Source organism: Chiloscyllium plagiosum, unplaced genomic scaffold, assembly GCF_037043375.1.
Source record: "Chiloscyllium plagiosum isolate Xiang-an unplaced genomic scaffold, Cpla_swu_hap1 HiC_scaffold_11, whole genome shotgun sequence".
Taxonomy (NCBI): domain Eukaryota; kingdom Metazoa; phylum Chordata; class Chondrichthyes; order Orectolobiformes; family Hemiscylliidae; genus Chiloscyllium; species Chiloscyllium plagiosum.
In genome coordinates this window covers 39,693,649-39,707,381 of record NW_028270149.1, presented here as the reverse complement: position 1 = coordinate 39,707,381, position 13,733 = coordinate 39,693,649, and the positions used below count along the sequence as shown (strand labels likewise).

General features: G+C 41.2%; 1 protein-coding gene across 3 annotated transcripts in view; it reads left to right on the top strand.

Annotated features, from left to right (window-relative positions):
* Window positions 1–13,520, top strand: part of arhgap20b (Rho GTPase activating protein 20b) — a 110,441-nt gene extending 96,921 nt beyond the window's left edge. For all 3 annotated transcript variants that reach the window (XM_043704831.2, XM_043704834.2, XM_087991983.1), the window contains 2 exons: window positions 9,018–9,135; window positions 10,676–13,520. In XM_043704831.2, the coding sequence (XP_043560766.2) occupies window positions 9,018–9,135; window positions 10,676–12,447 (1,890 nt within the window). In that variant the 3' untranslated portion in view covers window positions 12,448–13,520. The remainder of the gene's footprint in view (window positions 1–9,017; window positions 9,136–10,675) is intronic.
* Window positions 13,521–13,733: the final 213 nt, after the last annotated feature.

Below are 13,733 nucleotides of genomic sequence, written 5' to 3'. Positions count from 1 at the left end.
ATTAGGAGTTAGAATTTTCATTAGTAAAATTACATGTCAGCAATGCACAGTTACATATCTGTGGTTAGAATCTATTTAAGTACAAAAACCAAATCCACATTTTCTGTTATCCTGGGACTGAAAAAAATAAGTAGATTGGGGAATTTTGTGTACCTTGATAAAATTTTGAACTTTTGTGACACCTCTAGTGAGGTGTGACGAGAGAGAGCCAAGATTGTGGTGCTGGAAAAGCACAGCAGGTCAAGCAGCATCCAAGGAGCAGGAAAATTGATGTTTCAGGCAAAAGCCCTTCATCAGGAAGGGCTTTTCCAGCACCACGCTGTTGACTCTAATCTCCAATATTTGTAGTACTCACTTTCACTTAAGAGAAAGAGTCACCAATCACCTCCTTATTTTCCTGTGATGTCATACTTTCAGTCTGACAAGTAGAATTAGGTTGAAGGGGTTATCTGTGTCTGGTTTAAAACACACCCCTCACTCCTCCCCCCCTCAAACCACACTCCGACATTCTGTGTACTGGGCCTCCCTCTCTGAAGTGGGCCTTCCACTCTGAAGTGGGCCTCCCTCTCTGTGTCCAGTTTAAAACCCCACACTCCACACTCTGTGTACTTGGCCTTCCTGTCTGTTATGGTTTAAAACATCCCCCCCCCCCCCCCACACACACACTTTCCACACTCTGTGTACTTCCCCTTCCTCTCTGTGTCGAGTTTAAACCTTGCCCCCACACTCCACACTCCATGTACGTGGCCTCCCTCACTGCCATCAGTGTGTACCTCCCACTGTAGCTGTGCCTCTCACATTGTCTGTATTCCATATATTGGGCCCCCTCTCTGCTGCTGCTTTCCATCTCCTGTCACTGCTGCTGATCTTCCACAGATCCACTCTCTACGTACTTAATGATTGTTTCAATATAAGGAATCATCCTCATCCAAATTTAAAATCAACCATAGTTATGGGATTCATCAAGGCTGTTTGCTCTAAACCTATGTAACATATTGACCATAGCCTCTATAGTTTCACAGAGTGCAGTTTTGAGGAATGACTGCAAGGCAGGAGATGGTCAACCTTATCACACTTACTGCTCTCTGAATCTGTCTCTCCACATGTCACGATTTGAAGAGATGGAGAAGGAGGAAACAGAAGGACAATCAGGAGTATTAGAAACTGATTAGTAAATTTTACTCTTGGCTTTTAGTTGAAAGGAAGCCTTTTCCTTCAAGTATGACAAAACATTTATCACAATTGAGCTTAAAACAAAATATGTATCATTAATAGTTCAATGAACGTTCTTTCATACCCTTTGATCATGAAAACAGTTGTAGATTCTAATCATGTGATATTTGTATTCTTTGATAAAGTTTCTCACAATTAGAATTGGATTTGTTTCCAACTGTCAATTCAAGTTTAGTTCAAAGTAATTCAAATCAGACTTAGCTTGAATTTGGAATCAGAGAAATAATTGGATTTATGGTGTGATTGTTCAGTCCTGGAGAAATACATTTGGGCGAGCAATCGGAACCACTTATATTCATCTACGTTCCCTCTGAGAGCAGGCAGCACCAGACAAATACATTAATTCTTATAAATATTACATTTGTGTGTTAACCAAACTCAACCAGAATAACAAAAGGAATGTAAAAAACAGATGTGTTCTAAAGTTCTGATCACTATTCGGCAAGTAAAGACAGGATCCATCTCAGTTGTGAGGTGGATAATATAGTAACATGTTATTTGTATGCTATTTTTCAAGGTCAGTTCATTTCATAGTTTTATGTGCAGGTTTGAACAGGCACACTAATGATTTGCCTGTCACTTGTTAGGTTGTTGGTCCCCATACACTTGAATCAATGCCATGACACAAACTTCAAAGTTTTATGTGTTTCCTGATCACTACAATAACTGGCTGGTTGAAAATATTCCAGCCTTCCTGATAGGCTCACATAAAGGTAAGTAAATATTTAAACGTGGAAACAGTACACTGACAATATTCACAGGATCGTACTCCTTACAGCACTAAATATTACTTATGGCTGCTGATTTTAGGCTGTATTAGTTGTACTCTGTTTCTGCTTAATTGGGTTCATTCCCTCAGTATGGATGGCAGGGTTTGCATATGTCTCATCAACCCTATCTTAGTTTTACAAGCTCTCCCACAGTGAAGATCTGTTGGTTGTTAGCCAATAGAATTGGTGGTGGATCGTTGGCTCAAACAATTTTCTCCTCTTTCCATCTCTCTTATGGTCGCTCCTAGAGGCTGCTTTTGTTGATTGCGAGGTCTTGAAATGAATTTTGATAATAGACCATTAATATAGCTGTTGTCAGGCTTCAGCTTTCCTGATGCAGTGTTGATATAGCAAACCTTCATAGTGGTTTGAGATGACCTTCCAGATGTTTCCTTTGATCCTGTTTTGAACATGCTCCCTGGCGTAACTCAGAGTTAAGCGTTTGTTTGAGGAATATTGAGTCAGGCATTCTTACAACAAACTGCATCCACACCAGCTGATGTGAGATTATTGTAACCTTGGTGTGTCTGCATCTTGGAAAACATTCATGTTTGCCCTTTTGCCCTACCAAGATGGATGGCATTGCTGATAATGTTCCAATGTTGCTAAGCAAAAACACTGTTCAGAAGTTTGGGAGAAATATTCACTAATAGATTTTGAATTTAGTGTGAAGCCTGATAACATCATTTTTGAAATCTCACAACTGTAATTTACCACAGGCTGAGTAACACATTGAATTTAATGGTATATCTCATTATCAGTGTCAGCTTTTTATGATAGGTAGCTTCCAAGATAGGAAGGTGAAAGAGATTTTTCAACACCTCACTGCAAATCTCAAATGAAGACAATTCACCAAGGCTTCTTGGATGGCACCTTGCAACACACAACCACTTCCATCTAGAAGATACAGACAGCAGGTACATGAAAAGCCACCACCTGAAAGATCCCCTCCAAGCCACTCACCATCCTGACTTGGAAATATATCGCTATGCTTTCAGTGTGGCCGAGTCATAAATCTGGAAGTCTCTCCCTAACTGCACTATGGGTGTTCTCACAGCAGATGGACTACAGTGGTTCGAGGAGGTGATTCATCACCACCTTCTCAAGGACAAAGTTAAAAATCACACAACACCAGGTTATAGTCCAACAGGTTTAATTGGAAGCACACTAGTTTTCGGAGCAACGCTCCTTCATCAGGCGTCGCTCCGAAAACTAGTGTGCTTCCAATTAAACCTGTTGGACTATAACCTGGTGTTGTGTGATTTTTAACTTTGTACACCCCAGTCCAACACCGGCATCTCCGAATCATGACTATTCTCAAGGACAATTAGAGATGAGCAATAAAACTGAGTTTTGCTAATGATGCTAACTTTCCGTGAAAGAGTAAACAGAGATCATTCCTAGTAAACTAATTTTTAGTCTTTTGGTTACATAGGCTGCACTAATAGTGCAATTCTTAGCAAGAGAATGTTTTTACTTCCAACCAGAAATTTCAAACTGGAAATTTAAAATAAAGCTCAACTGATATATTCATCTAGTGGGTGCTAACCAAACAATAGTTAAAAATGATCAGACATTGGAAAGTATTTTGGAGCCCAGAAATAGGGGTTAAAATGACATAACGTGATGTTAGGAACAAATGTTTGAAAACATTTGGTATTTTAATAAAGGTGCTAAAGATTTAAAGTAAATGTGTTCATGTCTCAAATGATAAGGGAACAGAGGAATCTCATGTAAATGTATTCATTAATCTGTTAAGAACACCACGCAATGTAAATTTGAATCAAAAAACACCTTGACTATTTCAAAGTTTATTTTGCAATGCTTCACAGGACCTGATCAAATTAATTTTGAAATACTTTAATATTGTATACTCCAAATATACAGGTGCCCCCATTTGTACATGCATTGTGCGAATGTTTGGTAGACATGTATTAGACTGTATTATAGAAGGAATCTAAAACTACATAGGATTTGGAACAGATGTTGTTACACCTGGTTTTGGCTTCAGTTGGATGGTTAGTACAAAGATCGATCCAGTACATTTAAGTGCTGTTGCTAAGCAAGATCTCCGTCTTGCCTATTACATTTAAATTCATCTTCTGAATTAGCTTGCTTATATGAATATTCAGGTGGGTAAAAACAATTACTGCGGATGCTGGAAACCAGATTCTGGATTAGTGGTGCTGGAAGAGCACAGCAGTTCAGGCAGCATCCGAGGAGCTTTGAATTCGACGTTTCGGGCAAAAGCCCTTCATCAGGAATAAAGGCAGTGAGCCTGGAACGTGGAGAGATAAGCTGGAGGAGGGTGGGGGTGGGGAGAAAGTAGCATAGAGTACAATGGGTGAGTGGGGGAGGGGATGAAGGTGATAGGTCAGGGAGGAGAGGGTGGAGTGGATAGGTGGAAAAGGAGATAGGCAGGTAGGACAAGTCTGGACAAGTCATGGGGACAGTGCTGAGCTGGAAGTTTAGAACTAGGGTGAGGTGGGGGAAGGGGAAATGAGGAAACTGTTGAAGTCCACATTGATGCCCTGGGGTTGAAGTGTTCCGAGGCGGAAGATGAGGCGTTCTTCCTCCAGGCGTCTGGTGGTGAGGGAACGGCGGTGAAGGAGGCCCAGGACCTCCATGCCCTTGGCAGAGTGGGAGGGGGAGTTGAAATGTTGGGCCACGGGGCGGTGTGGTTGATTGGTGTGGGTGTCCCAGAGATGTTCCCTAAAGCGCTCTGCTAGGAGGCGCCCAGTCTCCCCAATGTAGAGGAGACTGCATCGGGAGCAACGGATACAATAAATGATATTAGTGGATGTGCAAGTAAAACGTTAATGGATGTGGAAGGCTCCTTTAGGGCCTTGGATAGAGGTGAGGGAGGAGGTGTGGGCGCAGGTTTTACAGTTCCTGCGGTGTCAGGGGAAAGTGCCAGGATGGGAAGGTGGGTTGTAGGGGGCGTGGACCTGACCAGGTAGTCACGGAGGGAACGGTCTTTGCGGAAGGCAGAAAGGGGTGGGGAGGGAAATATATCTCTGGTGGTGGGGTCTGTTTGGAGGTGGCAGAAATGTCGGCGGATGATTTGGTTTATGCGAAGGTTGGTAGGGTGGAAGGTGAGCACCAGGGGCGTTCTGTCCTTGTTACGGTTGGAGTGGTGGGGTCTGAGGGCGGAGGTGCGGGATGTAGACAAGATGCATTGGAGGGCATCTTTAACAACGTGGGAAGGGAAATTGTGGTCTCTAAAGAAGGAGGCCATCTGGTGTGTTCTGTGGTGGAACTGGTCCTCCTGGGAGCAGATCCGGCGGAGGCGGAGGAATTGGGAATACAGGATGGCATTTTTACAAGAGGTAGGGTGAGAAGAGGTGTAATCCAGGTAGCTGTGGGAGTCGGTGGGTTTATAAAAAATGTCAGTGTCAAGTCGGTCGTCATTAATGGAGATGGAGAGGTCCAGGAAGGGGAGGGAGGTGTCAGAGATGGTCCAGGTAAATTTAAGGTCAGGGTGGAATGTGTTGGTGAAGTTGATGAATTGCTCAACCTCCTCATGGGAGCACGAGGTGGCGCCAATGCTGTCATCAATGTAGCGGAGGAAGAGATGGGGAGTGGTGCCAGTGTAATTACGGAAGATCAACTGCTCTACGTAGCCAAAAAAGAGACAGGCATAGCTGGGGCTCATACGTGTGCCCATGGCTACCCCTTTGGTCTGGAAGAAGTGGGAGGATTCAAAGGAGAAATTGTTAAGGGTGAGGATCAGTTTGGCCAAACGAATGAGAGTGTCGGTGGAAGGGTACTGTTGGGGACGTCTGGAGAGGAAAAAACGGAGGGCTTGGAGGCCCTGGTCATAGCGGATGGAGGTGTAGAGGGATTGGATATCCATGGTGAAGATGAGGGGTTGGGGGCCAGGGAAACGGAAGTCTTGGAGGAGGTGGAGGGCGTGGGTGGTGTCTTGAACGTATGTGGGGAATTCCTGGACTAGGGGGGATAGGACAGTGTCGAGGTAGGTAGAGATGAGTTCAGTGGGGCAGGAGCATGCAGATACAATGGGTCGGCCAGGGTGGTCAGGCTTGTGGATCTTGGGAAGGACGTAGAACTGGGCAGTGTGGGGTTCCCAGACTATGAGGTTAGATGCTGTGGGTGGGAGATCTCCTGAGGTGATGAGGTTCTGAATGGTCTGGGAGATGATGGTTTGGTGATGGGGGGTGGGGTCATGATCGAGGGGGCAGTAGGAAGAGGTGTCCTTGAGTTGACGTTTGGCTTCAGCGGTGTAGAGGTCAGTGCGCCAGACTACCACTGCGCCCCCTTTATCCGCTGGCTTGATGTTGAGGTTGGGATTGGAGCAGAGGGATTGGAGGGCTGCGCGTTGTGAGGGTGAGAGGTTGGAGTGGGGGAGGGAGGTTGAGGCGGTTAATGTCCTGGCGGCAGTTGGAAATGAAGAGGTCGAGGGCAGGTAATAGGCCAGCGCGGGGTGTCCAGGTGGATGCAGTGTGTTGGAGGTGGGCGAAGGGGTCCTCGGAAGGTGGGCGGGAGTCATGATTGTGAAAGTAAGATTGGAGGCGGAGGCGACGAAAGAATTGTTCGACGTCACACAGCTGAATGAAAAAGTCAGGCAGAAGATTCAAAAATCTGAAAGCATATACCAACAGATTTAAGAACAATTTCTTCCCCGCTGCTACCAGACTTTTGAATGGATCTCTCAAATATTAAGGCTGGTCTTTCTCTGCACCTTCTCTGTCGCTGTAACATTATATTCCACATTGTATTACCCTCATATACTTTGGAAGTTATGATTTGTCTGGATAGCACACAAAACAATACTTTTCACTGTATCTTGGTTCGTGTGACAATAATAAATTAAACCAAATCAAAATCAAAAAATGAATTTCAATTTATGGAGCACTTTATTGAGTCCTCAGACTATTAAGGATGCTTTGCACCAAGAGATTAATTTTAGAGTCCAGTCACAGTTAACAACAGCAATCAAATTATGTATAAACACTATCTCATTGGGAACATTAATGCATCATTCCTTATTGTTAGCTTGGATTATATGTTCAAGTCAATAGTAGGCTAAGAATCTGCCAGCTAAAAGAATCTGACAGTTAAAGAGGAAAACGTTTTCTTGTGTTTCATTGTCAGCACATTATTTCATAATTGATCCATTTTTAACTTCTCAGTATTGATTCCTGAATCCTAGCACATTTTTCAACTTTCATTATTTTTCCATCAAATGAAACATAAAGTTACTCAAAGGCACAAGGTGCAAAGCAAACACAAATGATGAAGGCCAACTGCCTAATGCAGAAAGGGCCTACAATTCCACTATTAAGGCAATCCCTGACTCACCCGACGTTTTCCAACTGTTTAGTGAACGTTTCATCATCCACCACCTCATCATGGAGTATTCTATTGGTAGTCTGTCCAGCTGATAATGTTATTACTAAACCCTGGATGTTATAGCCTGGATGTTTATCACCAAGACAGTTATTGGGAGTTGGGAAAATGTTTGACTTTATGTACTCAGCTTAGGAAAAGGTATCCACAAAGACATGATCTCCGTTGCCAGGAAATGAGTATAATTGTGCCAGCTGACTCAGGAAAGTGTGGCCAAAACTGTTGGTCTCTATAGTGGTCTGTTTAAAAGGCCTTCTTTGGTGATATGTGATTTCTTTCTCAGTTAAAATGAAAAACAGTAAGGCCTTCTAGCCCTCATACCTCTCTGCGATAAACCCCTCATATACTCTACATGTCATCTCATGCAATCTATTAGTATGTACAGTTAAAGCACATGGGATTGGGAGTAGTGCACTGACGTGAATAGAGAACTGGTTGGCAATCAGGAAACAGACTAGGAATAAATGTTTCTTTTTCCAAATGGTGGGCTTGTACCCCCAGATATCCGCAATAAAGGAACTAAATGTAACATCTCCAGGTTTGCAGATGATACAAAAATTCCTGAGCTCCAAGTTATGCAATACCTCATTGATAGCTCTTGCTCTCTGATCGCAACTGTTCATTGCACAATGCTTACTTACTTTAATCCATTTTAAGTGCTTGCTGTTCCTATTATTGACACTTTAAAGAGTTGAAATGATTGACACTTCTTTTGCTGTGAAGGAAAAGGACTTTTTAAAAAAACATTGAAGGAAGAATTAAATGAATGCCTTTTAAAATGTTTTAACGTATCCTACTGTCACTTTATGTTTCATTGGTTCCATATGGAAATGTCATTGCCTCGCATCAAGAGTATGAGGTGCCATAGAAGTGGGTGGGGGCATAACTGAAATCGGGGACAAGAGCAGAGAAATAACCTTAAATAACCATTAATATTATTCTCAGTAAAACTTAATAAAGTTTATTCCAATTATCTTCAATTGATAGTTGGTGTCCTACTTCTATCACAAACCAAATTTGCAAATTAAAGTGGTCTGAAGCTGGCGGGTAGACAAGCTCCTACTGGAAAGCCACTTTTAGAATGATATCAGCTCACATAATTTCAAGGGACTACCATAGCTTTTCTCTCCAATGATGCCAGGAAATATTTCTCTCCAAATATTACTTGCTTAAATAAAGTTTTATAGCACTTTTTGAGCTGAGCAGTTATTTGAACTAACTCATGGTTAATTTTGTGAAGATATTTTTTGCAGTTCTTTCGAAATCAGCACTTTCCAGTTTTAAAAAATATAGTCAGGTCAAATAGTCACCATAGATGTGGAGAAAATGAAAACTATTGTTATGTAAAGTATCATTTATATCATGCTTTAATATAGTTATGAACTTTATTACATTTTTACTTAATAAAAAAAGCCATCGTAATAAAAAATGTAAAGCAGGTGTTTTCTCAATGCTATAATTAAAGCTTTAGTATTCTTCTCAAAATTACACATGTGACCAATGCCTACTAAAAATTAATCCTTATTTCCCACTACTTTCTTACGTCTTCTGCTGCTGCACTCTGTGCATTTCATTATGCTAAAGAAATTATAGAAGTTTGTGTTGCTGAATGTGTTGAATCTGGAATTTTGTGGTCTCTTTCAGGTGGCCATTCTGGTACAATTCATGATTGAAAACTCTTACCGAATCTTTGGGAGTGGTCTGAATTCACTATTTGGAGAATCAGGAGATGTCCAGCGAGGAAATTCTGAGGACTCACTGGGTTTGTGGTGTCTTGCTTATTAGTTTTTTTTAAGTTACTTATCAACTGGTTCTAAAGAGTCAACAGGTTTCTGTTGATTGGGTTTATTATCTGTAAAATGCTAGTGCAAAAACCTCAGCACAAAGTTTGTTAACTGATTTAAAATAAAAGTAGTCACAAGTCTCAGTGTCAGGAGGCAGTTTAAAATTGGAATGCTCATGGATAATAAACTTGCCTTACCACCCCGTCCCCATTCTTATCTATCATTTACACGATGTGAAATAATGGGGCAAAGATTGACAAGCATTGTGCAACACTTCTGGGTGCAAACCAGAAAGCATAGGTTGATGAGGGCAAAGAATTAATTTCTATCACCCAAAGGTTTTTTTGTTTTGGATGTATGTTCATTGTATGGGGCTGATTGTTAACCTCAAGCAAGTCCACATTTTTTTTAATCTCAGTGTCTTTTCAGTAAGTGTCAGATTTAAGTTCAGTAGCACAAACATAATTCCTGAGTCAAGAAGTCAACAGTTCAAGCAATTTAAACACACGATTCAGGCTGACAATTTAATAAATACTGAGAAAGTTATGCACTGTCTAAAGTGCCATCTTTCAAGTAAAATGCTAAACTGAGGCTCCATCTGCCCTTGCAAATGTATGTGAAATATCTCTTGGCACTAATTGCAGAAGTCCTGATTCTTATTTATCTTTGAACCAACATAATTGAAACAGATGATCTTGTTTCATTGCTGTTTGTGGGTTTCTCCTACATTCTACTTGAAAAGATACATTGTTGTTAGAAAGTGCTTTGGTATACCCTGAGATAATGAGAAACATTAGATAAACCTTTTCTTTTCCTTGTAATTTGTATTGTTGCGGAATTGAACATTTATTTTCCCTTGACTATATTTTAAATTCCTTGGCTGTGAAATTGGACTTTGTCATGCTGCTGTTGCTAGAGTTTCATAAGCCCTAACTCAGCAAGTAGTGCAATAGGTATCTTAATCTGCAAAGGGAGATAGTGTGGGCAAGACATGTGTGTACTGCTGGGATCAGGCATGATCAGATCTGGCGCATACTTTTGACCATGAGGAACAGATGACCTTTGGTCTCCTTGTGCCTGTGCCTCAAAAGCTAATCTCTGCTGATGGATTTATGTAAATATATAATTCTTGCTAGGCCAATGGTCAAACAAGTAAATACATTGTTTGGTGCCAAATTAAACCATAAAGTCCAAAATTCTAATCCATGATTAGTTGTTCTCGGTTAAGGTAACAATAAAGAACCAAACTATGTCTGTAATATGAAATAAATGAAACCAACCAGAGTTTCCACTCTAAATGCCTGTATTTTAATTCAAACAGCAAAGATGTCAGATGGGGAACAGTTTTTATTTGATCTCTGTTAATAAATAGTTTATCATACTTCATTGACTTAAATGATGATATGACTGAGTATTTCTGAAACAGTTTTACAGCAAGAGTCAACAGCATAACAGCATGAGAAAATCATGTTGAAATGTTGCAACATTCTGATCTTTCCTTCAATATTATTTCTGCAGATATCGGCTTGTTGCAGCCACAGTATTCATCTGACGATATGGATTCAGAATTATCTGATCAAAAAAGGCAAGAAGTTCAAAACGACCAATCAAGTGATTCCATCTTCAGCACCTTGAATGATTCTGGACTGCACACAGCTGAAGGACCCAAAGACATCTGGAACCAGCAGAGCTTATTCAGTGAAGAAGTTCCATGTAAGAAAATCTTAGAGAAGAGTGACAGTGGAGACCTTTGCGAGCAGTTGGAAAATGAATCTTTGTATTCGTGCTCCTCTGTCTCTTCACTTGTAGCTATCCAGAGCATTCACTCAGCACGAGACCGTTGCTCATCTGAGCCCAGTGTCTGCTTGTCCCACCACCTTGCCTTGTCTCATGAGCCGGTCGCCCGCCAGTCAAGCTGTGATGCTGCCATGTCTCATGGCCATATTGATTATCTACAACAGCTAAAAAGGCTTCAACTTGAAAGTCAGAGGTTATTGGATGATGGGAAAGGTCCTGGTTCTAATAAAATGAGATATAACTTTTGGAGGTCCCCTCAAATTAATTCCAGGCTGAAACAACCTAATTCACATCGAATGAATCTGTCAACAAGATCAAGCCTGTCAAGCCTGTCTTCTCCCACCACATCACCCTCCGAGTCTTCATTAAGTTCAATAGATAGTGCCTTCTCTTATTCTGACTCATCAGTATTTGGTCGCAATGATACTTCGCACTTTGGAAATTCTATAAAAAGCCAGTTACCCTCACCTTGTACTTCCAATAGGCTTACTGGCACATTATTTGGGACATCGCCATCTTCAGTGGTTCGCTGTCTTGATAATTTGGATTGGTACAGTGAGGAAACAGAAAAAAAAGGAGACTTGGACGGTGAGAGTGACGGAGAGGATTTAGCTCAAATGTCAATGGAGCGCATGTCTCATGTGAAAAGCCAAAGATCTAAAGGTTCTGAAAAGGGTATTGATTGTTTTACAAATGTAGCATATATTGGATATGATGAACATGGGGAAAATTCTTTCCAAAATGATGCAAAGGAGTTAAACAGAGAAACTAATAAAGAAAGAAGGAATAGGTCAACTGTTCCCAACGCAACACAATGTGTTTCATTACCTGTGGAGCCCAGCGTGGCACCTTCTTACAGTGAGAATGTTAAACGCACTAAAATAACATTCTACATGGCACCAGGAAAGGTGTTCAGTATACAAAATATGGATGATCAAGCGAGACAGAACCTTGAAGTTGATAATGCTACACAAGACAACAATAGCGTCTACAGTGTATCACCACCCAGCAAAGGAAGTACTAAACAATCAGATCAGACTTTAAAGGTCCACATCCCTCAAACTGTGTTTTATGGTCAGGACTCACCCTTGGTTCTCCAATCTGTTGCACGGAGGCAGACATATGATGGATCCAAGGCATCGCAGAAAAAGGTTACACCTGGGGACAGTTTAAAAAGAACACCTTCCACAGACTCTCCTTCACAGAGTGACACACAATTATTAGATGGCTCAGCTCAGCCCATATCTTCTCAGCAATGTAGCAATAACACGAGTAATAAAAGACACGCTATTCGATTTATATTACCTCCCTCACTTAAAACTACTGTTAAGGACTACTTCCTTTACAATGAGGCCAAGCACTGCTTCAGAGACACTAAGACAGTGGGGAGTGAACTAATTAGAAGAAGACAAGAATGGCAAAATAGACGGTGCACTGATTCACAATTGGAAGACTTTGAAAATATTATTTTCACAGATGAATCTTATGTCTGATATAGTAACCTTCTAACAATTATTTTTATCAAATTATTTTTTTTAAAACCAGGGCAGTACTCCACAAGTTGCTACTGATTAAAATTAGTTCCTTTATGAAAGGCTATATGGTTTTAGACATTTATGCTGAACACCACCACGATTACCATTGCCTCAAAGTTTCTGTTTAAGAAACTAGCAGACAAACACCTTTAGAATAATAGATCAATAATGACACTGAAGGTCACCATGTAACCCATAAAATTGGTTCAGCTCAATGCAAGAGCAATTCTTATTAGCCAGTCCCATTCTTCTAGCCTTTTCCAGTTTCCCTGTAAATGTTTCCCTTCAGGTACTTTTCCAATTCCCCTTCAAAAACCAATATTGAACCCATCTCCAGCACTCTTTCAAATAATGCATTCTGGATCAAATCAATCCTGAAAGAGGATTTTCCTCATGCCATCTTTTGTGCTTTGGTCAATTTCTGTCTGTGGTAGACAAGCAGGAGGTTGGAAGAACACAGCAAGCCAGGCAGCATCAGGAGGTGGAGAAGTCAACGTTTTGGGTGTAACCTTTCTTCAGGATTAGGGGTGGTGGTAAGGGGAGTTACAGATAAAGGTGTGGGGGTGAGTGAGGGTTTTGGATGGAGAGAGGGGTGGAGTGATGAGGTCATGTGGCTGTAGTAACAAGTTTGTTTCATGGTGTGATCAAAGAGCTGGAGGGCTGAAGAGGTCACAGCAGTATGACAGTGAGAAAGGGAATCACTGAGTGCACGTCTGAGGGAGGCAAAGAGCTTCTGCAAAGTGGGCATTCTTTGAAGAGACTTCACAGTGGTACAAACTTAGAGACAAAAAAAACTGCAGATGCTGGAATCCAAAGTAGACAAGTAGAAAGTGAGAAGAACACAGGAAGGTCGGCAGCATCAGGAGGTGGAGAAGTCAACATTTCAGATATAAACATTCTTCAGGACTGGGCTGAGGTAAGGAGAGTTGCAGATAAAGGTGGAGGTGGGGGGTGAAGTGAACACAGGGATACATATGCACAAATTATAGATGACAGTTCAGGTTGCAAATGTGCTTGTAAGAACATATAAACTGCTGAACTTTATAAATAGAGGAATAGAGCATAAAATCATACAAGTTATGGTGAACACTTTTAAAACACATGTTCATCACTGGGTACCATATTTTTTGAGCAATATGAAGGTTTTTAAAAAGGTACTGAAAAGATTTATGAAAATGGTTCTATGAATTAGAGATTTTAAATATGTGGATCGATTGGAGTAGATTTTTAGGTTTCCTACAGTA